Source organism: Triticum aestivum, chromosome 2B (assembly GCF_018294505.1).
Source record: "Triticum aestivum cultivar Chinese Spring chromosome 2B, IWGSC CS RefSeq v2.1, whole genome shotgun sequence".
NCBI classification, from domain to species: Eukaryota; Viridiplantae; Streptophyta; class Magnoliopsida; order Poales; family Poaceae; genus Triticum; species Triticum aestivum.
The window spans coordinates 787,806,695-787,830,124 of record NC_057798.1 but is presented as its reverse complement, the minus strand read 5'-3'; the positions used below and the strand labels follow the sequence as shown (position 1 = coordinate 787,830,124).

Below are 23,430 nucleotides of genomic sequence, written 5' to 3'. Positions count from 1 at the left end.
ACTCCGGGTACTCTATCGCAAACAAACAAGCATACAATAAGCACTCATCTAATGCACGGGTAAAACTCAAATAATAGATCTAACCAGAAAGTTCAACTTAAGAACTCCGGTTTGCAAAAAGAATCAAATCCAACGAAGCAATGAAACTCAAACGGCAGAAGAAACAAGCTTCGTTTACTAATTAGGACCTAAGTCACATTTTACAGTATCAAAAACTTGTTTGAGTTGATTAAACGGAAAGAGGGTTTTGAGACGAAACTCCAGGCGCTGGAATCGCCTGATTCCGATAAATGAGCGAAAAGTTATACTATAACGAAAATTGGATCAGAAACCGCGATCGAAAATAATCGTGAAAAACCCGAGAAAAAGAAAAACTGACGAACAGGCTAACGAACCTACTTTCGCTGTCTGCGGCTAAACGGTGAAAACCGTTCGTTAAAATGAATGTACGGATGAACGTCCGCTAAATAACTAAACCGAGAAAAAACTGATGAACTGAAACTAAAAAAAGGATCTAGGGTTTTAAAAAAACCTAACGGTTTTATAATAAAAACCGGCGGTGGCTACCTCGGGTCCGGCGGGGTTCCGAAGAGGCGGCAACAGGCTCCGGCGGCGGCGTGGGGCGGCGGATTCGGGCGGCGGGGTCGGCGGCGGCGCAGGGCGGTGGAGCGACGGCAGCGCGGGGCGGCGGCGGTGGCAACCGGCGGCGGCGGTGGCGGCGGGCGGGCGGCTAGGGCTGGTGGCGGCGGTGTGGGCTTTCGGGGCAGGGGGCCCCGGCTTATAAAACCCCCCCGGAGGGAGTCCCGCTCGGGTACGGCCCGGAGTCTGTTTGACTTTTTTTTAAATAATTCTGACATGCAGAAAAAAAAAGAAAAAAAATACTAAACGGGCTCTAAAAATCCTGAAATAAATTTTCCCCGTCCTCTAAAAATAAGCCGTACAAGGTGAACATTTATTTGGGCCTAAAATGCATTTTTGAAAAATGTGAATTTTTCCTAATTCAAATAAAAAAGCGATAAAAGTCTGAAATAAAATCTTATTTGATTTTATTGTTAAATCTCCAATATTTCTTTATTTTTGGAAAGTCATTTTAATCCCTCTCTCTTATTTGTATAAAAAAATATATGAAGATAAAATAATTAAAATCAATTGATCCTATTTTCAAAAAATTGAGAAAACTCAAATATGAAAATAACGAAATCCCCAACTCTATCCGTGGGTCCTTGAGTTGCGTAGAATTTCTAGGATCAAGATAAAATGCAAATAAAATATGATATGCAATGATGATCTAATGTATAACATTCCAAATTGAAAATTTGGGATGTTACATTTAACCTCTCGACAAGAGGGTGAATTGGAATTTCCGGTTCACATACCTCCTAGATAAAACATCTATGTCATGTTGGTCAGCATAATTGTCATAAACACTAAATGAAAGAAATAGTTATAAAAGATAGTATATATCACATCAATCATAGATAGGACGAGGGCCGACGGGGGCGGATACCAAAACCATCGCATTGAATAATAACAAACAATAATAAAAGTAAGAAAAATATACAAGTAGCAATCTAAATCATACAAGTAAGAATATTTTTATTTTAGAGAGAAGATAATAAAAAGAGGCTCATCACGGTGGTGCCGGCGACAAGATCGGCGCGGGCGATCGACGGCGTGAGGACGGGGACGGGATAGAATGGACCGCCAAACCTAGACAAATCTTGAGGAAAATGGAGTTTGGACAAGGAGCTTCGAGAGGAGAAAGCTTATAAAGTGTGGCTCGGGCATTTCATCAAACACCTCATGTGCATAGGAGGTGAGCTAGAGCACCAAAAAGCTCTCCCACGGCCGGCCAAAAAAACAGAGAAGTGCACTGCTCTGCTCACAGGCTGGGGGTATATATATAGGCCTCTATTTAGCCCCGGTTCCAGACACGAACCAGGACTAAAGGTTGTGGGCCAGGAGTGAGGCCCATTGGTCCCCGTTCGTGTATGGGACCGGGACCAAAGGGGTCAGACGAACCAGGACCAATGGCCCCCGAGGCTCGGCTGGCCCCAGCCCTAGCCTCACAAACTGGGACTAATGCTCCCATTGGTCCTGGTTTGTGTGAGAACCGAGATTAATGCCCTCTTCAGGCCTGGACCAAAGCCCTGTTAGCTACTAGTGAGACATGTCCTTCACATAGAAAACCTGTGCCACTTCATTGAGATTCATTGTTGTCCGTACTGCGGGTCTTCCTTTACGCTGCCTCCTGTCAGATTCACCCATTTGCACTGAAACAAAGGTTCCTTCAAATAACTTTCATAGGCAAGTTCCCATATCTCCTCTATGTAACCATAGTATGTGCCATTTCGCCTATTGGTTGGTGAATCAAAGCGGACACCACTATTTTGGTTGGTGCTCTTTTTTATCTTGGGCGATCATGTAAAATATATTCCCATTTATCTCGTACCCTTTGAAAGTCATTATATTCGAAGATGGTAACTGGGATAGCAAGTACAGGTCATCTTCAACAGCGTCGTCATGCATGGCACGTGTCTGCAATCAACCGGTGAAAGTCCTCATTTGTTCACGTGTAATCCAGTCGTTAGACTGCTCCGGGTATGTGGAGCGTAGAATATTCTTTTGTTCCTCCATATACGGAGCCACCAAGGCGGAATTTTGTGTGCTTGAGAGAGAGAATGCCCATCCATACATATTATTTGATTCGGTCCTAGCGTCCCATTTCCACCTAGTCTACCCTTATGCCGCGATTCAGGAACACCAATCGGCTTAAGGCCAGGAATAAAGTCAACACAAAACTCAATGACCTCCTCATTTTCATGGCCCTTGGAGATGCTTCCTTCTGGCCTAGCATAGTTATGAACATATTTCTTTAAGACTCCCAAGAACGTCTCAAATGGGAACATATTGTGTAGAAATACATGACCCAGAAAGGCAATCTCTTCACATAGGTGAACTAGGACGTGCGTCATGATATTGAAGAAGGATGATGGGAACACCAACTCGAAACTGACAAGATGTTGCACCAAATCATTCTCTGACCTTGGTATGATTTATGGATTGATTACCTTCTGAGAGATTGCATTGAGGAATGCACATAGCTTCACAATGGCTAATCGAACGTTTTCCGGTAGAAGCCCCCTCAATGCAACCGGAAGCAGTTGTGTCCTAATCACGAGGCAGTCATGAGACTTTAGGTTCTGTAACTTTTTCTCTTCCATATTTATTATTCCCTTTATATTCAACGAGAAGTCAGATGGGACCTTCATACAGAGCGGGCATTCAAATAAGATTTCCTTCTCTTCTTTGCTAAGAGCGTAGCTGGCATGACCCTGATGTATGTCATCTTTTCCATGCATATGTTGCTAGTCCTCTCGTGCCTCCAGTGTATCTTTTGTCTTCCCATACACGCCCAAGAAGCCAAGCAGGGTCACGCAAAGATTCTTTGTCACGTGCATCACGTCGATTGCAGAGCGTACCTCTAGGTCTTTCCAATAGGGTAGGTCCCAAAAGATAGACTTCTTCTTCCACATGGGTGCGTGTCCGTGAGTGACATTCGGAAGATATTGTCCGCCAGGACCCTTTCCAAACATTACCTTCGAATCCTTGAGCATATCATGTACATCATCACCAGTACGGTGGCGAGGCTTCGTGCGGTGATCTGCCTCACCTTTGAAATGCTTGCCTTTCTTTCTTACGGGATGCCTTCTCAGAAGAAATCGACAATGTCGCATGTACACATTCTTCTTACAATTATCCAAATATATATTGTCGGTATCACTGAAACAGTGCGGGCATGCGCGGTATCCCTTGTTTGTCTGTCCTGAAAGGTTACTGAGAGCAGGCCAATCAATGTTGGTCACAAACAGCAATGCATGTAGGTTAAATTCTTTCTAATCGAGCTCATCCCACGCACATACACCTTTTCCATTCCACAGCTGTAAGAGTTCTTCAACTAATGGCCATAGGTACACATCAATGTCGTTGCCGGGTTGCTTAGGGCCTTGGATGAGCACTGGCATCATAATGAACTTCCGCTTCATGCGCAACCAAGGAGGAAGGTTATACATACATAGAGTCACATGTCGGGTGCTGCGATTGTTGTCTGCTCCCTAAAATGATTAATGCCATCTGCACTTAGACCAAACCGTACGTTCCTTGCATCACCTGCAAAGTCCTCCCAGTACTTTCTCTCGATTTTTCGCCAGCGCAACCCATCAGCGGGTACTCTCAACTTCCCGTCTTTCTTACGGTCTTCTCTGTGCCGTCGCATCAACTTGGCATGCTCTTTGTTTTGGAACAAACATTTCAACCGTGGTATTATAGGAGCATACCACATCACCTTGGCAGGAATCTTCTTCCTGGGGTGCTCGCCCTCGACATCACCAGGGTCATCGTGGCTGATCTTATAGCGCAATGCACCGCATACCGGGCACGCGTTCAAATCCTCGTACTCATCGCGGTAGAGGATGCAGTCATTAGGGCATGCATGTATCTTCTGCAGCTCTAATCCTAGAGGGCAGACAACCTTCTTTGCTTCGTACGTACTCTCGGGAAATTCATTGTCCTTTGGAAGCATCTTCTTTTACATTATCAGCAAGTTTCCAAATCCCTTGTCAGATACACCATTCTCTGCCTTCCATTGCAGCAATTCCAGTGTGGTGCCCAGTTTTTTCTTGTCAACTTCGCAATTTGGGTACAACAATTTCTTGTGATCCTCTAACATGCGCTGCAACTTCAGCCTCTTGTTCTCACATGCGCAGTTTCTCTTTGCATCGGCAATGGCCTGACCTAGATCATCAGCGGGCTCATCTGATACATGTTCTTCTGCTTCTTCCCGCATTGCCGGCTCAGCTTCTTCCCCCATTGTTGTACCGTCGTATTCAGGGACCCATGGCCGGGCACTACTAGGGAAAAGCCTAGCAGTAGCGCTGGTTTTTGGCCTATCAGTAGCGCGGGTAACCGCGCTACTGATACGACGCTACAACTAAAGCTTAGCAGTAGCGCCTGCTGGCACCCCCTACTGCTATATCTACTTAGTAGTAGCGCTTTCTCAAACAATCGCTACTGGTAATTACTAGTAGCGCTTCTCTCTGCCCGCGCTACTACTATTATTCTGTATTCTATTTCTTTTAAATTTTAGGTCCTATTCATACAACTTTATACAATTTTTCATACAATAGCAATTTAGAGATTGTTTTTACATTATAATGAGTTATTAAATCACTACGTGTAAGAACCGCGGATTAGTTTCAAGTGGATGGATCCTAAGTGACCAAGTCATGGATTATCACGATAATCCATGACTTGATCACTTAGGATCCATCCACTTAAAACTAATCCGTGTTTTTATCACCCAATGGTATAATAACATACTCATCATCATCATCATCATCATCATCATCATATTAATATAAAAACTCTTACATCATATCATCACCAACAACAGTAGCTAATAATCATCATAGTTATTACCACCAACACTATTTAATAATCATAGTCATAGTTAATCACCACCAACACTAGCTAATAATAATCATCATAGTCATCACCACCAACACTCATTCTAGCTAGCTAATCACTCCTACTGCTCTCTCTCAGGTAAAATAGCATAGAACATGTGGAGCGCTCCTGATTCATCATATTGAAGCATACAGATGAACATGTCTCCTAATTGTGGGTTGCGCTTCTGATTGCTGCCCCCTAGTACTTGTCTGCGATCCTTCACAATTTTGTTCCAAGCTTTGACTATTAAGACATGCTCGCTTCTAGAAATCCTGAATGCACTCATGTGCAACGTAGGATGTCTTGGTCGTATGCTAACCATGGACATGCGACCTTTAGCTTCGATCCACTGAGGCACAACTATCATCGGGAGTCCCTGTTGAAGAACATCATAGTAACATACTTAGCAATGAAGTTTAGCTTAAAAATAATGTATGCAAAAGATGCACTGAGGACGGATACTAAAAATCTTACCATCTTTCCTAAATAGATGTGACCGTAGTTCAGTACGAACACTATTGGTCGCACGTTTTGAGTACTAAGATTTCCAAGTTTAGGAAAATAATTTGTCTTGATAGTATGAAGATCCTCAAGCCATGAAACATAACGACTTGTTTCCGCGGAGTTTAGTTCAGCCTCGGGACAGTAGTAGGTCCTATCTACCAAGCGTTGGACATGTTTGCTTGAATGGAAATAAGTTGTCAATAGAAATTAGTTGTCAAATATTTTTGAATAAACACTATCCAAGACATGAATATGGTTGAGAAACTTACATAATTGTAGAATTGGAGCATCTGCACATTGACCCAGATGTCGATATTATCTTCAATATCATCTTCCGGATAAATATCAAAGGTGATAAGCATATCAGGCTCAAATGCATAAGCCTTGCATGGTGCTCTCCATTGTTTGCATTCCAAATGGGTATAGGTGTTTGTATTGTATAATTTTGCGGGAAAACTATAACCATTCTCGGTCCTCAAGCTAACTCTTTTTACCTCCATAGTTTCCATAGTACCAAAACCAACCTTATCCAAGACATATATTCTTACATAGCAGGGGATACGCTAGTAGAATAGTAAAAAAATATAAGTTGAAGCAAAAGAAGCAGAAGTCATGTTTAATTACGAAAAAGACTTGTCGTTGTGACATACTGTATGCACTTCGAAGGTGTCATCCCGCTTGATGTTGAAGCGCGTACCACCAACTAGGTGAGGCCTGTCGCATAGGCCGCGCTCGTTTTCGCAGTACTCGCACATACCGAATTCCTTTTCGTCATCAGACATTTCCTATGTTTATAGTTGAAACATTAATAAAGATCGACCAAAGGCAACTACCAGGAAACTAAACACACAGATCACTATTACTCAATATGCAACGGGTTGACTTTAGGTCTGTCGAGTCTTCCTTCCTAAACTCTCATCTCAAGTATATGGTGGGCACTCCCTCTATGATATTGCGACCGTTGGTGATGGTCGCTACTCCTCCTTTCCCTAGTGCATTAAAGGAGAAGCGACCCCCACGACAACAGTCGACATTCTTCTTCTCTCATATATGGTGGACACTCCGTCACCGATTTTTCGACCATCGATGATGGTCGCTACTCCTTCTTCCCCTAGTGCATAACAAAGGTCTAGCACAAAGAGAAGAAGGAAAAGTGACCCCCACGACAACAGTCGGCATTCTTCTCTCATATATGGTGGAGACTCTCCCTCACCGATTTTTGTACAGTCATGTATTGAGCCCCGACAGACTTAATGTCAACTCGAAATGTCATTAATTCTCTTTCTAGCAAATCCGGGGCACTCAATATTTCCTACATATTCTAGCACAAGTCATGCTTAAATTCACGGAAAAAACCGGCATGACCCTTGCTAAAATAGGACATATCGAGATCCTGACCCCATTTATCTCGTACCCTTGGAAAGTCGTTATAGTCGAAGATGGTGTCTTGGCCAACATGTACAGCTGATCTACAACATCATTGTCATTCATTAAATGTTTTCTCAACCAACTGCCGAAAGTCTCCATGTGGGCCTTCCTAATCCAGGATTCAGGCTTCCCCGGGTTGTCCGAGCGTAAAATATTCTTGTGTTTCTCAAAGTACGGAGCCACCAAGCTGGAATTGGTCAGTACAGTGTGGTGTGCTTCAGTCAGAGAATGGCCGTCCATACATGTCGTTGATTTCCTTCCGATCGTGCCTTTTCCACTTAGTCTCCCCTCGTGCCGCGATCGAGGAAGACCAATCGGCTTAAGGTCAGGAACAAAGTCAACACAAAACTCAATTACCTCCTCATTTCCATAGCCCTTGGCGATGCTTCCTTCTGGCCTAGCACGGTTACGAACATATTTCTTTAATACTCCCATGAACCTCTCGAAGGGGAACATATTGTGTAGAAATACAGGACCGAGAATGAAAATCTCTTCGACTAGGTGAACCAAGAGGTGCGTCATAATATTGAAGAAGGATGGCGGGAACACCAACTCGAAACTGACAAGACATTGGATCACATCGTTCTGTAACCGTGGTAGATCTTCTGGATTGATTACCTTCTGAGAGATTGCATTGAGGAATGCACATAGCTTCACAATGGCTACTCGAACATTTTCCGGCAGGAGCCCCCTCAAAGCAATCGGAAGCAATTGCGTCATAATCACGTGGCAGTCGTGAGACTCAGGTTTTGGAACTTTTTCTCCGCCATGTTTATTATTCCCTTTATATTGGACGAGAATCCAGACGGGACCTTCATACTGCTCAGGCATTCAAAAAAGATGACCTTCTCTTCTTTGGTCAGAGCGTAGCTGGCACGACCTTGAAACCATTCCGGATGCCGGTCATCAGGGTCTTTCAAATGTTGCTGGTCCTGCCGTGCTTCCTTTGTATCATTTGTCTTCCCATACACGCCCAAGAAGCTTAGGAGGTTCACGCAAATATTCTTCGTAACGTGCATCACGTCGATTGCAGAGCGGACTTCTAGGACTTTCCAATATTCTAGCTCCCAGAATATAGATTTCTTCTTCCACATGGCTGCGTGCCCGTCAGCTCCCTTCGGAACTGATTGTCCGCCAGGACCCTTTCCAAAGATGACTTTCAAATCCTTGACCATATCAAATACCTCAGCACCAGTGCGTTCCGCAGGCTTCGGCCGGTGATCTGCCTTGCCGTTGTAATGCTTGCCTTTCTTTCTTACTGGATGAATTTTCGGAAGAAATCGACGATGCCCAAGGTACACGTTCTTCTTACAATTTGGCAAATGTACACTTTCAGTCTCATGTAAGCAGTGCGTGCATGCATTGTATCCCTTATTTGACAGTCCCGAAAGGTTACTAAGAGCAGGCCAATCGTTGATGGTTACGAAAAGCAACGCTCGTAGGTTAAATTCCTCTTTTTTGTGCTCATCCCACACACGGACACCAGGTCTGCCCCACAGCTGTAAAAGTTCATCAACTAATGGCCTTAGGTACACATCGATGTCGTTGCCGGGTTGCTTCGGACCTTGGATGAGCACTGGCATCATAATGAACTTCCGCTTCATGCACAACCAAGGAGGAAGGTTGTAGATGCATAGAGTCACGGGCCAGGTGCTATGGCTGGAGCTCTGCTCGCCAAAAGGATTCATGCCATCTGTACTTAGACCAAATCTTATGTTCCTTGCGTCAGCTGCAAAATCTTTGAACTCTCTGTCGATCTTTCTCCATTGCGTTCCATCTGCGGTGTGTCTCAACTCCCCGTCCGACTTACGGTCCTCTTTGTGCCATCGCAACAACTTGGCATGCTCTTTGTTCCTGAACAGACGTTTCAACCGTGGTATTATAGGAGCATACCACATCACCTTGGCGGGAACCCTCTTCCTGGGTTTCCCGCCCTCAACATCGTCACCAGGGTCATCGCCTCTGATCTTATAACGCAATGCAGTGCATACCGGGCATTCATTCAAATTCTCGTATTCACCGCGGTAGAGGATGCAGTCGTTGATGCATGCATGTATCTTCAGAACCTCTAAACCTAGAGGGCAGACAACCTTCTTTGCTTCGTACGTACTGGCGGGCAACTCGTTATTCTTTGGAAACATATTCTTCAACATTTTCAGCAAGTTTTCAAATGCCGAGTCAGCTACACCTGCCTGTGCCTTCCATTTCAGCAAATCCAGTGTGCAGCCCAGCTTTTTCAGACCATCATCGCATCCAGGGTACAACGACTTTCTGTGATCCTCTAACATGCGATCCAAATTCTCCCTCTCCTTTTCAGTTTCGCAGCGTCTCCGTGCATCAGCAATGGTCCGACCAAGATCATCAACGGTCTCATCACGTGCCTCTTCTTCACCTTCACCTTCACCTTCCCCTTCACCTTCCCCTTCACCTTCAGCATCCTCCATGAAAGTATCACCGAAATGAGCAAGATAGCTTTCATCGATGAAATCATCCCCTTCTTCATCTTCTTCCATTATAACCCCTCTTTCTCCATGCTTGGTCCAACAATTATAGCTTGGCATGAAACCGTGCCGAAGCAGGTGCAGGTGAACTTCTCTTGAGGAAGAGTAACCCTTCTGATTCTTACAGTCAACACATGGACAGATAACAAAACCCTTCTGCTTGTTCGCATTAGCCACTACGAGGAAATCTTTCAAACCCGTAGTGAACTCGCGGGAGAGTCGGTTACCGTACATCCATTGCCGATTCATCTGCATTATTATAATATAAAATATATAATTAACCATCATGCATTTGTTAAAGTAACTAGCTATAAACAATAGAAATTAAACAATGAACAACACACATGCATATTTTATCAATGACACACATGCATGAAAGGTTCAAGTTGCTAACCGCGATCGAGGAGGAACCTCAAGTGTGGCTCCAACACTTCATATCATGTTTGTTTCACGCTGTTGGGCATTTCATCAAACACCTTGTGTGCATAAGAGGAACCAAAAGCAAACCTACACCCCCTTGTGAAGAGAAGTGGCACCAAATGGCTAAGTGAGTGCGCTGAACTGGTATATATAGGGGAGGAGCTTTAGTCGCGGTTGGCCAGGCCAACCGCGACTAAAGGCCTTTGGGCACCTTTAGTCGCGGTTGGCCTGGCCAACCGCGACTAAAGCCCCTCACGTGCACCAGCTGGCCACCGAGCGCCCTGGCCCAAGCCTTTGGTCGCGGTTCGTCTGCCGAACCGCGACTAAAGACTTCATTAGTCGCGGTTCCTACAGTTTCGCGACTAATGGGGCTGGACGGAAGCCTCTTTTTCTACCAGTGACAGCAAAACTAAAGCCACCATTTAGGCAACATCTGTCGCTACTCCTATTCAGTTGATGAAGGGATGCTGATAGTCTGGGCCTAATACAAAACAGACCTCGCAGCCAAACCTAAGCATCTAAGACCTGAAGTCCCATCCAGGACGCCTGCCGGGTATGGGGTACACACCAGTCCGGCGCACTCCTCAACTAGGATGCCCGCCGGGTTTGAGGCCGCCGCAGCCACCTGCTACCAATCCATCTTCAGAGCTGTACTGTTGCATCCACTGTGCCAGGTCTGTCTGTCATCGACGCCACCACGACGCCAGATAGCGTCGTCCTCCTGCGCGAGTTCATCCTCGCACGCATCGGACGCTGAATCTGCACCGCGTCACGCCGTCGAGGTCCGTCGCCATCAATGTGTAGGATGAAGCACCACTCCATCAAATATGCGGTCCACTCGTCCCTTGAGCCCGTACACATCTCCAAGAACGACGCCCCCAGGGGGGAAACGACATAAGAACACCGCCGTCTTCCGATCTACTGATCTAAGATTTCCTCCGGAGGTAGCAGACAGTGGCCTTGAACTTCTCCTCGACGATGCCTTCAAGAAGGGAATGTCGCAAAATAACGCCGCCACCGCCGGCTTTGGCAGCAAGCCGAAAGCAAGTTTTCACCCGGATCTGTTTGAAGGACCTCCATCAAGCATCTTGTGCGCGGATCACTGCCATCCTGCCGGGGGCTGGATGATGGATCCAGGCCGCCGCCGCCTGACCGACCACGGCACCACCACTGTGCCTAAGCCGGCGCTGTCAGGCCCACTATGCTCGCCTGTAGACGCCCTCCAGATCTACCGGCCTGCAGAAACCCATCTGGGCAAGGCGTGCCCCGTGATCTGGGCCGCCGCCATAGGTGCTCCTCGGCCGCGGGGACATCGCGCCTGCGCTGTTACTGCCGTCACACTCGTCGCCGGGCGCCCGCTGCTCCTTGCCGCCGGTGCACCGCCGAGCCATGAGTCGCCGCTGCCGACAGGAGATCGCCACCACCGTGTGAGGGGGAAGGCCCCGCCACCGCCGTCACTGGCCATGCTACCCCCGCGTGGCCTTGGGCAACGACAGGAGGAGGGAGATTAGGGCGGAGGCCTAGGGCCGGCGGAGGTGGATCGCCCCCCGTGTCGCCAGGGGTTGGCACATGGTACCACCATCGACTGCCCGTCGCGCATCCAGCTGCCTCGTCTTTGCGCGTCACACCGGCCACGATGGATGGAGCTGTTGGCAGCAGATCGTGCACTTGCAGGTTGCAGCGGAGGATGCATCGCAGACGCTGGTTCTTGGCGACACCATCTCCATCACGTGGTCTCCTCCAGCATCTCCAACACCATGACTTCTGCGGGCGACCACGAGATCGAGTGATCTCGTTTAATTGGACACCGCCCATGTCGTGGTCGTCGGCGAGGTCCCGTACCGTCCCCATGGCCGGCCGAACAAACTCACGAAATTAGGGTTTTCAAGTGAGGGTTACAACAGAGCCCATGCGCCCAATCCGTTAATTATCCTACAGATTACAATATTATCCTTGAACTCGAGGTACTCTCTGCCTTTTGACGATGATACTCCCTGCCACTTCCGTTGGAGTACCCATTACGCTGAGCCATCGGATTAGAACAAATGGACGGATCATATTTACTTCAGGGTATTGTAAAAGTGCTCGTACGGCTGTAATTAGCCAGACAATGCGTATGCCGACCGTGTAAGAAATACTTTCTGTCCAACTGCTCTCTAACCACCATCAGGACCTGGCATGGTCTCTGTCTAACCCTCTGCCCAGCCACCCAGGTCTGTCTACAGCCACTACAGACTACACCACCACACCGCGCGATATCAGTGTTATCACACTATCTGTTGGCGAAAGGTTTACTGACAGAATATGGATGTTGCCTATACTTCTGCCGGAAAAGGTTTTCCATGACAGATTACCTTACCAACAGGCAAGTCGGCAACTTACGAGGCAGTTCGCTTCAATGATCAGCTAACATACTTTAGATATACTCCCTTCGTCTCGTAATATAAGATCTTATTACATCTAATATATGTGAGGGAGTGGTAAATATCTTGAGCTTTTCTCATTATTGCTCGATGATTGCTCATGGTGCCTGCCATGGCATGGATCTAAGAGAAAAAAGAAGGATTTTTCTCTCAGTCGTCTTTGGACGCGAGGGCTTAGCGGTTGATCATGTGCAGTGTCCAGCTAGGCATGGCTGTTGGTGGTGCAAGCTTGTATATCATTGGTTGAGAGTGCTTTGCTCGCCACCTTAATTACCTACTATATGTTCTTTGTCCTTAATAACACGAACCATGTTCTCCGTACCTGATAAATGAGCATCTGCCTCCCTGTTCTTCTAAAAAATAAATGAATCACACCACAAAACTGTGCATCTCCGATCCAGCCACTCACCCTTCGAGAGAGTCAAGAGAGCCAAGGGAGAGCCGGGGAGAATGGAGGGGACGACGCAGATTGTGTCCATCGTCGGGCAGCTGGTGGGGGAGGAGTACCGGCAGCTCCGCGATGTAGCCGGCCAGGTGGCTGAGCTCAGGGACGAGCTGGACACCATGAACGCCATCCTCCGCATGCTGTCCGACGCCGACGAGGGCGCCGTGGACCACTTCATCCGGGCGTGGATGAAGCAGGTTCGCGAGCTCGCATACGACGCGGAGGATTGTGTTCACCTTTACATCCTCCGCATCCGTTGCCGGCCGAGAGACGGCTTCCTCGTCTGGTCCAAGCGCATCCTCACGACGCTCTTCACTCGCCGTCGGCTGGCTCGTGAGATCCAGGAGCTCCGCGCCCGTGCTGTCGTGGTCAGTGAGCGTCATGCGCGTTACGGCGTCAGCCGTAAGGCGCTGAGCCGCTCTACATCTCCTTCTACCTCTGCGCCAGTGCTCCGCCATGCGCGCAGCCTGGCAGCAAACGACCGTGACCATCTCGTGGGCATCACGGAGCAGGCTACCGAACTGGCCACGATGGTTAAGGCTGTGATTAACAGTGAGCGTGACATGAAGCCCAAGGTGTTCTCCATCGTGGGGTTCGGGGGGCTGGGGAAGACTACGCTGGCGATGGAGGTGTGCCAGCAGCTGGAGGCGGACTTCCAACGCCAAGCACAAGTTTCCGTGTCCCAGGCGTTCCGCGGCACAAAGGATATGGAGGGACTGCTGAGGCGCATGCTTCGTCAAATCGTGAAGCCAAAAGTAGACAACGCGCAAGGTGTCAAGGAAGAAGAACCCCTAGATGACATCGACAACAAGGATGAAGACGACCTCACTAACATGCTCAAGGAACTTCTGAAGGACATGAGGTAAATACACTCACAAACTGCCTATATATATCGATCTATCTGTTTGTGATTTTTTTTTGTGTGTTTGAATCTATCAGTCTGTCTATTTAAGACACTCAGGAAGTTTCATGTCAATCAAGGAAGAAAAACATAGGTGTGGTTAGATCCCTCAACTAAGATTTAACAAAGTTTTAGTCAAGCAACAGAAAATAAAATAAAAAAAATCTTTTTTTTTTGCCCACATCACGTAAGATCACATGAATATAGCATCAACAGAGGCTTGATTAAGTCTAAGTCAACTGAAATTTAGCAATCCCGAAAAATTAAATGTAAGCCAAACTCATTTGATGGGATCTAGGTATAATTGCAATTAGATTACCCACACTAATTACCCTACATGGGTATTGGTATTTTTAATTATCAGGATTTTTAGTTCACAATCTGTTTTTTTGCGAGAAAATTTTTCAATCTACTCATCAATCATGGCAGTACATAGAACACTAGAGGTCAAAAAATTATAACCAGATTCATGGACCATCTAGTTATGACTACAAGCGCTGGAGCGAGCCGAAGGTGCGCCGCCCTCATCGCCCCTCCCTCACTGGAGCCGGACAAACCTTGTTGTAGTAGATAGTCAGGAAGTCGTTGTGCTAAGGCCCCAAAGTACCAACGCATCAGAGCAACAACCATCGCCGATGAAGAGAGTTGTAGAATGGAAAGATCAAACCTGTAACCACACGAAAGAAGACAAAAAAAAACTGGATCCAAATAGATCCACGGAAGACCAGCACCGATCGAATTCCGCGACATCCGATGGAGACATACTTCCACACATCCTCCGACAACACTATTCACATCATCGAGGCGGGGATAGGATGTGGGAGACATTATTTTTACTGAAGGACATCGCCACTGCCACACAGCTCCAACCAAGACATTGAACCTAACAAAAATTAGAACGGGATCCCTTCCGCCGGCGGGGGGTCGAGATCCTCTGCACCTCCACGGCCCAAAGGCCATCGGAGGTGGGGCCGGCGGTAGGAGGATGTGAGATGCAAAACCGTTGTGTTCTAGCTATGAGGCATGCTTTGTTTATTTCTTTTCTGTAGTTCATGTTCAACTTATATATAATGAGCTTCTCCCATTTTTCGCAATCCTACCCCCCTGCTCAATCAAATGACCAGAAATGTTTGTCCCCAGATCCAGTTGGAAAGCCCTCTAGGTGACACGTGGCTCTTTTCGCTCGATCTGCAACGCTACACAAAAGAAAATCCCTTCTTTCCCGTTTATAGAGCTCATCCAAAAAAATTGTTTTTCCGTTTCATAAGTTTCAATTCTACTACTTACCATCACCCCTTCGTACATGCTACCTATGGGCTCTCCGCTAGGGTTTCCTCTGCCTCTTGCCAGCACCGCCACCAATCCGCCTCTTCTCCTACGGCCCTAGGACCATGTAGGCACGCCATCGCCGGTCCGCCTCTTCTCCTATAGGGTCCTAGGCCCATGGAGGCATGGTGGATCCCGACCCTTGCTGTCGAGAGGGCTCCGTTTCTAAATGTCTCTTCTAGTATTGTTAGGGTTTGTGCGAAGCTCAGGAAGCCATGAGGAGGCCGCTTCTCGAAGATGGAATAAGATTCTCCTCGCCAGCCCCCCATTCCGATGATGCTTCTAGCGTCGCTGGAGCACGTGTAGAGTTGCTTCTCTGATGGATCTAGTGGGATTCGGTCGACCTTTATCTTTGGTGGATCCAATTGGATCCGATCTTCGTTTGTCTGCGTATGTGTGTCTATAGGTTAGATCCTTCTGATCTACTCTCTTTTTTTATTGGCGGCAGTTGTTGTTCTCGTGCGCTAGTCCTATAGGTGCCTTAGCACAATGACTTCCCGTTGTCTACTACAATAAGGTTTGCCCGGCTCTGATCAGCTAGGAGCGATGACGACGGACCTTCGGCTCGCTTTAGTGCTTGTAGTCATCGCTAGGTTGTCTACAGACCTAGATGTATTTTTTTTTACTTCTGGTGTCTCTGTACTATATTGACAGATGATGAATAGATCAGAAGTTTTCTCGTAAAAAAGGTTCGGATTTTAAGGTGCATAAATAACTGCATGGAAGGATCAAGAGAAAACTCACCAATTCATATAAACATTTTTGGTCATTTAGTAGTCCTGTATGCATGAGCTGTAATTAATGCATCGATAAATATAACTTTTTGAGAAAAATAAGCATCCTAATTAAATATTTGCAAACTATGAAATTTATTCCATCACACATCATTTATCTTGGTTAGAGAGATTTTGAAATTGAGCTTTATAAGAGCATGGTTAATAGTATAGCGAGATGTTGGCTATATGCAGCTGCCATGTTATGCAACATCATTATCTGTAGTCAATCATATAATAAGTTCGGTTATTAGAATAATACTTTTTTGAACTTCTCTCTTTCCCTTTTTATTGTATTTTTTTCCTAGGAGCACGTATATAGCTAGACTTTTGCATGAAAGTCCACTTCCATCATTTTACAATGTACCTCTGTTTCACATACGCAAAAATGCCATATGAGCGGGCTACAAGCCCACTATTAACTTGCTTTAAACAAGAAAGGAGGTATCCTAATCAAAGAAAAACGGGGAGTATCACCACTAAGCTACTTCCTCCGTCCATGTGCCTCCACCTGGGTGCATAGGACGTCTGACGAAAATCAAGTATTCCAAATGTATAAAGGGATCGTGCAACAATTAATTTAGCATAGTTAAGGGCATCCCCAGATCCTCAAACACCCGAATATGTCTAAATAGCATAGTCCACACGTGTTGTGCCATCCAATGCAGTCCTACATTGATCTGCAGGATGGTCTAGACGCACTTTCTCCCGCAAAACGGAGAGAAACTAGGGGGTTGCGGCTGCCCGTAGTCATGTAGCTATACAGTGGATACGAACCAGCTGGTTGGTCCGTCAAGCCCGCCAGATATGAGCCAGGCAACTCCCTACTCCACCACCCTCGACGCTCAAGGCCGTTGCAGTAAAGCCCACGGAGGCAGAAACTCCGAACCGGCGCATCGTTCGGTAACTCGCCGCTCCAAGCCAGCTGGCCGAGGAGTGGTGAGTTGTTCCAGGGGCCGGCACGCGAGGGGGGGGGAGGGCATCGTGGCACGCCATCGTGTTTTCCTAGGACGGCGTCGTGTCAGATTGTTCCTCCCGTGTCTGTGATCGCACCATCCGTGTCAACGCCGGCGTAACCGCGCCCTGTCGGCGGAGCAAGAAGCCGACTTCACGGAGATCGACGAGGTGGCGGACAACACGTCCGTGTCGGCCATCTTCATCGAGGAGAAGTAGAACAAGGGAGGCCGCCACCCCTTGTGTCCAATGAAGGCCACCGCCGAGGCGACGTCGGCGTACACAACCGGTGTCTTACTCAGCGGCAAGCCACCGTCGTTCCCTTCCCCTCCCGCTGAAGCACATCCCGGTGATTCTACTCCGATGAGCAGCGCTGCCGAACATGGGGCGGCTTGCGCTGAAGCATATATCTCTGGGGCTCACGGCAGTCCGACGAGCGGGCTGCTAAACATGGGGAAGACAATGGAGATCCATGCGGCCGACCATACACTAGTCAAGGATATCCGTGTCGCGGGACCGGTAATCTGCCCGCGTCAACCGTAGTTTACCATAGTCAGGTATAGTCTTTAGTTAAATTTTTCAACATATAATGAATTTCGTTCGAATTATTTGAAATTCACTATATTTTTTAATTAATTTCATCCGGTTAATTTCAACAGCGGTTGAAATATATGCGGACAGCGTTGTATGAGCGGTCCTGCACAAGTGTCCGTTTGGAGATGCCCTAACCACCAACCCCTCGCTTGCGCCATCACCACGCGCAAACTTTTCTGGCTAGCCTCCCAAGAAACCCGTAACTATTGTGCATGCATGCTCCCCTGTCAATCCGTTCGCTGCAGCGAACCAACATGTGGTTGGATGGTTAGAGAGATTGTGGTATCCCCAGCCCACCAGGGTTCAAGTTCTGGTGCTCACATTATTCCTGGATTTATTTCAGGATTTTCAGCGATGTGCTTTCAGTGGGAGGAGACATTCTCTTCGATGACGAGGTGCGTACGGTGACTTCGTAAATTCCGAGATAACATGCCGGCTCGGTCTCTCGGAGGTGCTCATAGGGGTAAGGCATGCGTGTGTGCGTTCATAGGGGTGAGTGTATGCGCGTATGTATGAGCGCTTGCAACTGTACGGATGTTTAAAAAAAATCCGTTCGCTGCAGCGGAGAGTCAAAACGACCCCATATTAATTATTAGGAATTGGCTGTTGTATCCAGCTCAGGGTAGGAAGAAAATGGGCCCGTGATTTGGGTTGAGATCCTCTGCAGTACTGTACGGTGCTGTAGTGTGGATGACATGTGGGGCCGGGTTCATACGGCAGCTAGCAAACCCATTATCGTACGATTTTCTTTTAACACAACACAAGCTCTCATATACGCATGCATACATCCATCTTTATAAACGCACACCCTATTCTATAAGCACTTTCGAAAGACTAGGCCGGCATATCATCTTAAAATTTACGAAGTCGCCATAGGCACCTCATCATTGACGGTAACGTCTCCCCCACTGAATGCACATCACCGGAAATCCTGAAATAAATGCACGAATAAATGCGAGCAACAGGATTTGAACCCTAGTGGGCTGGGGATACCATAGTCCCTCTAACCATCCAACCACAGGTCGTTCGCTCGTATGGATCTTTAAAGTGAGTATAAATGCCGCAGAAAATGTGTCCTACGGTTGGCGCGGGCTGCGGCCGAACAGTAAAACAGTAATATTCGTTTTACGATTCGGCCTTGCATGGTCTCTTCGACCGTTTCTATTTTACCGTTCGGCCTTGCGGGCTCTGTTCAGCCGCATCCCGCGCCAGCCCTCAAACCAAAAAAACAAATTAGACAAATTGACCGTAATTGAGATAAATGGCTACAAATTCAAACAATCAAACATAGTTTGTGTGAAAATTAAAGATAGTTTTCATCCATGACCCAAAAGAACATCATGCAAAAGCCACCACCACCTCCATGACCATCATCATCATCACTCTCCACCACAACCGCCCAAGCCACCACCACCTCCATGACCATCTCATCATCATCATCACTCTCCACCACCGCCACCGAAGCCACCAGCCGTCGCCGCTTGCTTCCTTCTCTCCAAGATCTCCCTCCTTGCAATATCATGTCATTCTTTGGTGATGTCGTCCATCTCATTGCGGTTCATCGTCATGATCTTGTTCTCCTCTTGAATAAGCTTGCCCAAGGCCTTGTTCTCCTCGGCAATGGCTCTTCTCTGTTCAATGATGGCCTTGTGCAACCCCTCTTCCTTGAGTAATTGCCACTTTTCTTGCTTCTCTTGTGCCTTCTTGTCGGCCAACTCCTTCTTTGCCTCCAATGTCTTGGCCACCATCAACTCATTTGATTGCACCATGGCATCTATCTTGTCCTGCAAGCTTGATGCCTCAACTTCCCTCTTGATCTTGTCCTTGGCCTTCTTGTTTCCATCGAGCTTGTTCTTGTTTCTTGGGCCATCATCATCTTCACATCATCAACAACAACCTTGGTGAGTGAACCTCTCTCCGGTGGGGATTCTTTGTCAATCAACTTCCACTTCTCGCTATTTTGAAGGAATTTCCAGCAAAGCTCTAGTGTAAATGACTTGCCATTGGAAGCTTCCATGTCCTTGTACCTTTCTTGTGCAATTTTGTCCTACAAAATGAAAACAATGTCAAAATATGTCACATGCAACCACTCCAATGGCTACAAATCATTTGCACTACTTGGGACATGAAAACAAACTCACATAATGGGCTACAATGGTACCACTTAGAGGTGCATTGTGGACTTGCTCGAAGCAACCACTTCAACGGCTACAAATTAGCTTGATCACATCCCAACGACCTTGGAGTGACCTATAGGTGTGTGGCGTCCTCGAGTCATACTTTTCCATCATTCAGAAGAACTGGTTCTCTATCCTTTGCCAATACCGCTTGTCGGTTTGGTCGGTATCATGATATGATACTCAACCATCTCTTTCTTTATTTAATTTTATGGCACCTCGTTAAAATTGTCTAGTTGGAATGCATGATATTACTTATGATACTCCCATTACGGGCAGCCTAAGACTTTAGCAGCGGAGACGTCACTCTCAATCACACCTGAATCTATTATCAGCAAAGATAATAGAGTTATGATGGTTGAGATATTTGCAGTAAATGAAAGTGGTAATTACCTATGGCCGACTATTAGGCGGTGTCCGGCCGACCCAAACACTCGTCTGTTTTTATGTTATTTCATGGTAAATACATAATGTTTTTTCTTCTTTCTAAACCACACAAGTGTAATAGACAATTTATGTGTTCCCGAGTTCTCGTTGGGTCAATATATCCGCTATGTAGAACAAAAAAGAATTGTGTTTGGTGGCACGACCAAAATACATGCATGGAATTAGTAGTTACATAAGAATTATTTCTCCTAATTAACTTTAGAATACAAAAATTGTCCAAAATATTCGGGTTGTAGTATAATATTTGTTTGACGTAGATATGAGTTGTAGATGATGTTTGAATTAGGAAGCCACATTTTAATCTTTCAGTTTCTAGATAGTTTTCCTTGCTATGTTTTAAAACAAGGTTTAGCTTTCTGCCTTTCCTTGGGAATTACATGAAAAAAAATTATTTTTCAGTAGAAAAGAATCATTACACTTCAGATGATCCTCTGATCATTAAAATTTTCTCTTAGGCCAATCCTGAAAAATATCCATCATGTGTTCTTCATCTCAAATCCTTTAAAATATATAGAAGAGACAGCAAGGTGCTGGCATTGAATGAAGTGTTATTGTAATATGGTGTAGTTTGGTATTATGTAAATAGAGTCGAATTAATATGTAGTAGAACATAAATGGTTGCACTAGTTGTACAAACTCAAAAAGGGAGCAACTTCTACATATTAGTTACAACAATATAAATCCATACAAAACTTTTACACACATTAGTTTATGACTTGAAAACAAAGAATCAAGTGGTATCACGTCTTTGTTGATGGCCTTAAGCTACCATGTTTATGTCACTAAGGAATACATATTCATAATGAAGGTAGTTATCGCTTTTCATGCATTCTAATTAATAAGGAACTGCTTTTGCAAAACTAGGTACCTCATTGTGGTGGACGATGTATGGACAGTAGCAACATGGGATGCAATCAAATACAAGTTGCCAGAGAACAACCAAGGGAGCCGGATCATTGTGACCACTCGGATAGATACTGTGGCTGCAGCATGCAGTGGTGCTAGCAGTGTTAATGAAAATTGCGTTTATCGGATTAAGCCCCTCAGTTTGGAAGACTCCAAGAAGTTGTTCCTCAGCAGAGTATTTGGTCCCAAGGTTGCCTCTTGCCCCAAGGGTCTGGTAGTTGAAATGCACAAAATTTTGAAAAAATGTCGTGGACTTCCAATGGCAATTATTAGCATCGCAGGCCTCTTGGCAAGCTACCAATCATCGGAGAGCAAGGATATGTGGGAAAGAGTTCACAAGTCGATTGGTTCTCACATGGAGAGCCACCCTACCCTTGAGGGGATGAGGCAAATAGTTACTCTCAGCTATAACCACCTCCCTCATTACCTTAAGGGTTGCATGATGTACCTCAGCATTTTCCCAGAGGATTATGTCTTCGCCAAAGATCGTCTCCTGAAGAGATGGATAGCAGAAGGACTAGTTACTGAGGTCCGAGGTTTGACCTTAATGGAGGTTGCAGAAGCCCACTACAATGAGTTGGTGAGTAGAAGCATGATTGATCGGTCCAGTGATGTAGTCACCTTCTATGATGGGAGGTTGGAGATGTGCCGGGTGCACGACATGATGCTTGAGGTCATGGTGAACAAATCCCTGGAGTGTAACTTTGTTAGCCTAGTAGGTGGTCCATACAAAGGGGTGGCGTATGATAGGATTCGCCGCCTATCCATCCATGGTGGCGAAGAGATAGAGGGCTCTCCATCTAACAGAACTGCAGCATGTCTTAGTAAGAAAAATGGCATCGAGGGGGTGAAGATGGATCATGTCCGATCGTTGAGCCTATTTGGCCCCGATGATCACAGAATCGTGCTTGCTCGTTTAGGAAAGTTCGCCCTGCTCAGGGTGCTTGACCTGGAAGACTGCATGGGCCTAGAAAACAAGCATTTGAGACATGTCTGCCGGATGTACCTGCTAAGATTTTTGAGCATGAAAGGTACAAATATCGAGAAGATGCCTCCAGAAGTCGGTGACCTAGAGAATTTGGAGACCCTTGATCTACGTCACACGCTCCTGGAAGATCTACCAGAAACTGTGTCAAAGCTAGAGAAACTTGAACACCTGCAAATCAACAACAGGCGTTACTTTTACGGTGATAGTTGGACTGCACGCAAGGGCCTGCATAGGATGAAGGCACTACGGACGGTGAATGAAGTGGTTTTTAAATGTGATATCGATGCTGCAAAAGAGCTCGGTGAATTACAACAGTTGAGAGATTTACGTATGGCCATTGTCAGCGACCCCCCTAATGAGGAAGCTAAGAAAAAGCTTGCTAAGTCCCTGAGCAAGTTATATTCCCTCCGGTGGCTCAACATTAGTGACCGCGGTCCGGACAAGGATGTATTGAACTTTCTGCATAATGTCAAGCCGCACCCGCCGTACCTCCAGTATCTCAGGATCGGCTCCCACATTGACAAATTGCCCGAGTGGGTCGAGTTTCTGCATGATCTTGTCGAGCTTTCTGTTGCTTAGACATACTTTGGTGGTGACCAACTGTTCAGCCCAATATGTAATCTGCCCAAGCTGAAGTACTTAGACTTGGACGCGTATTGCTACGAGGATAAAGAGCTGGTTGCACAAGCTACCCAGAGCTTTCCGGCGCTCAAGGACCTGTACCTGAAATTTGAGAATGGAGCTGTGGAAGTTCTCCGATTTGAGGAAAGATCAATGGCAAAACTTGAGTCACTCAGAGTGAGATTCGCAACCACAGATTCTAAGAGCGTAACTGGCATCGAGCATTTGACAAGCCTTAAAGAGGTGCAGCTCATTGGTAGGAAAAACAACTCTTCATTGGACGATACAGTGGGGCAGCTAAAGGTACTAAATGCGAAGCGCCCAAATCAGCAGCTCAAGGTTGCAGTGAGATACGAGTGATCACTCTGTTTTGCCACTCTGCTTGCTTGCCGGAGGTTCATTATTTGTTTCACAAGTGTTGCTTATGCAGATTTTCTTAGAACCTGCTTGCTTTCCTACTGTCTTGGTGTGATTTGCTTCTTGTCCTGTTAGGCTGTTCCTCTGCAGTTTCAGA

The 23,430-nt window shown here is 46.3% G+C and overlaps 1 protein-coding gene across 1 annotated transcript; it reads left to right on the top strand.

Annotated features, from left to right (window-relative positions):
- Positions 1 to 13,234: 13,234 nt before the first annotated feature.
- LOC123042761 (disease resistance protein Pik-2-like) lies at positions 13,235 to 23,331 on the top strand. Its single transcript, XM_044465152.1, has 2 exons — positions 13,235 to 14,091; positions 21,266 to 23,331. Exons 1-2 carry the CDS (start codon positions 13,235 to 13,237, stop codon positions 22,872 to 22,874), a joined length of 2,466 nt encoding a protein of 821 aa, XP_044321087.1. The 3' UTR covers positions 22,875 to 23,331.
- The last annotated feature ends 99 nt before the right edge of the window (positions 23,332 to 23,430 follow it).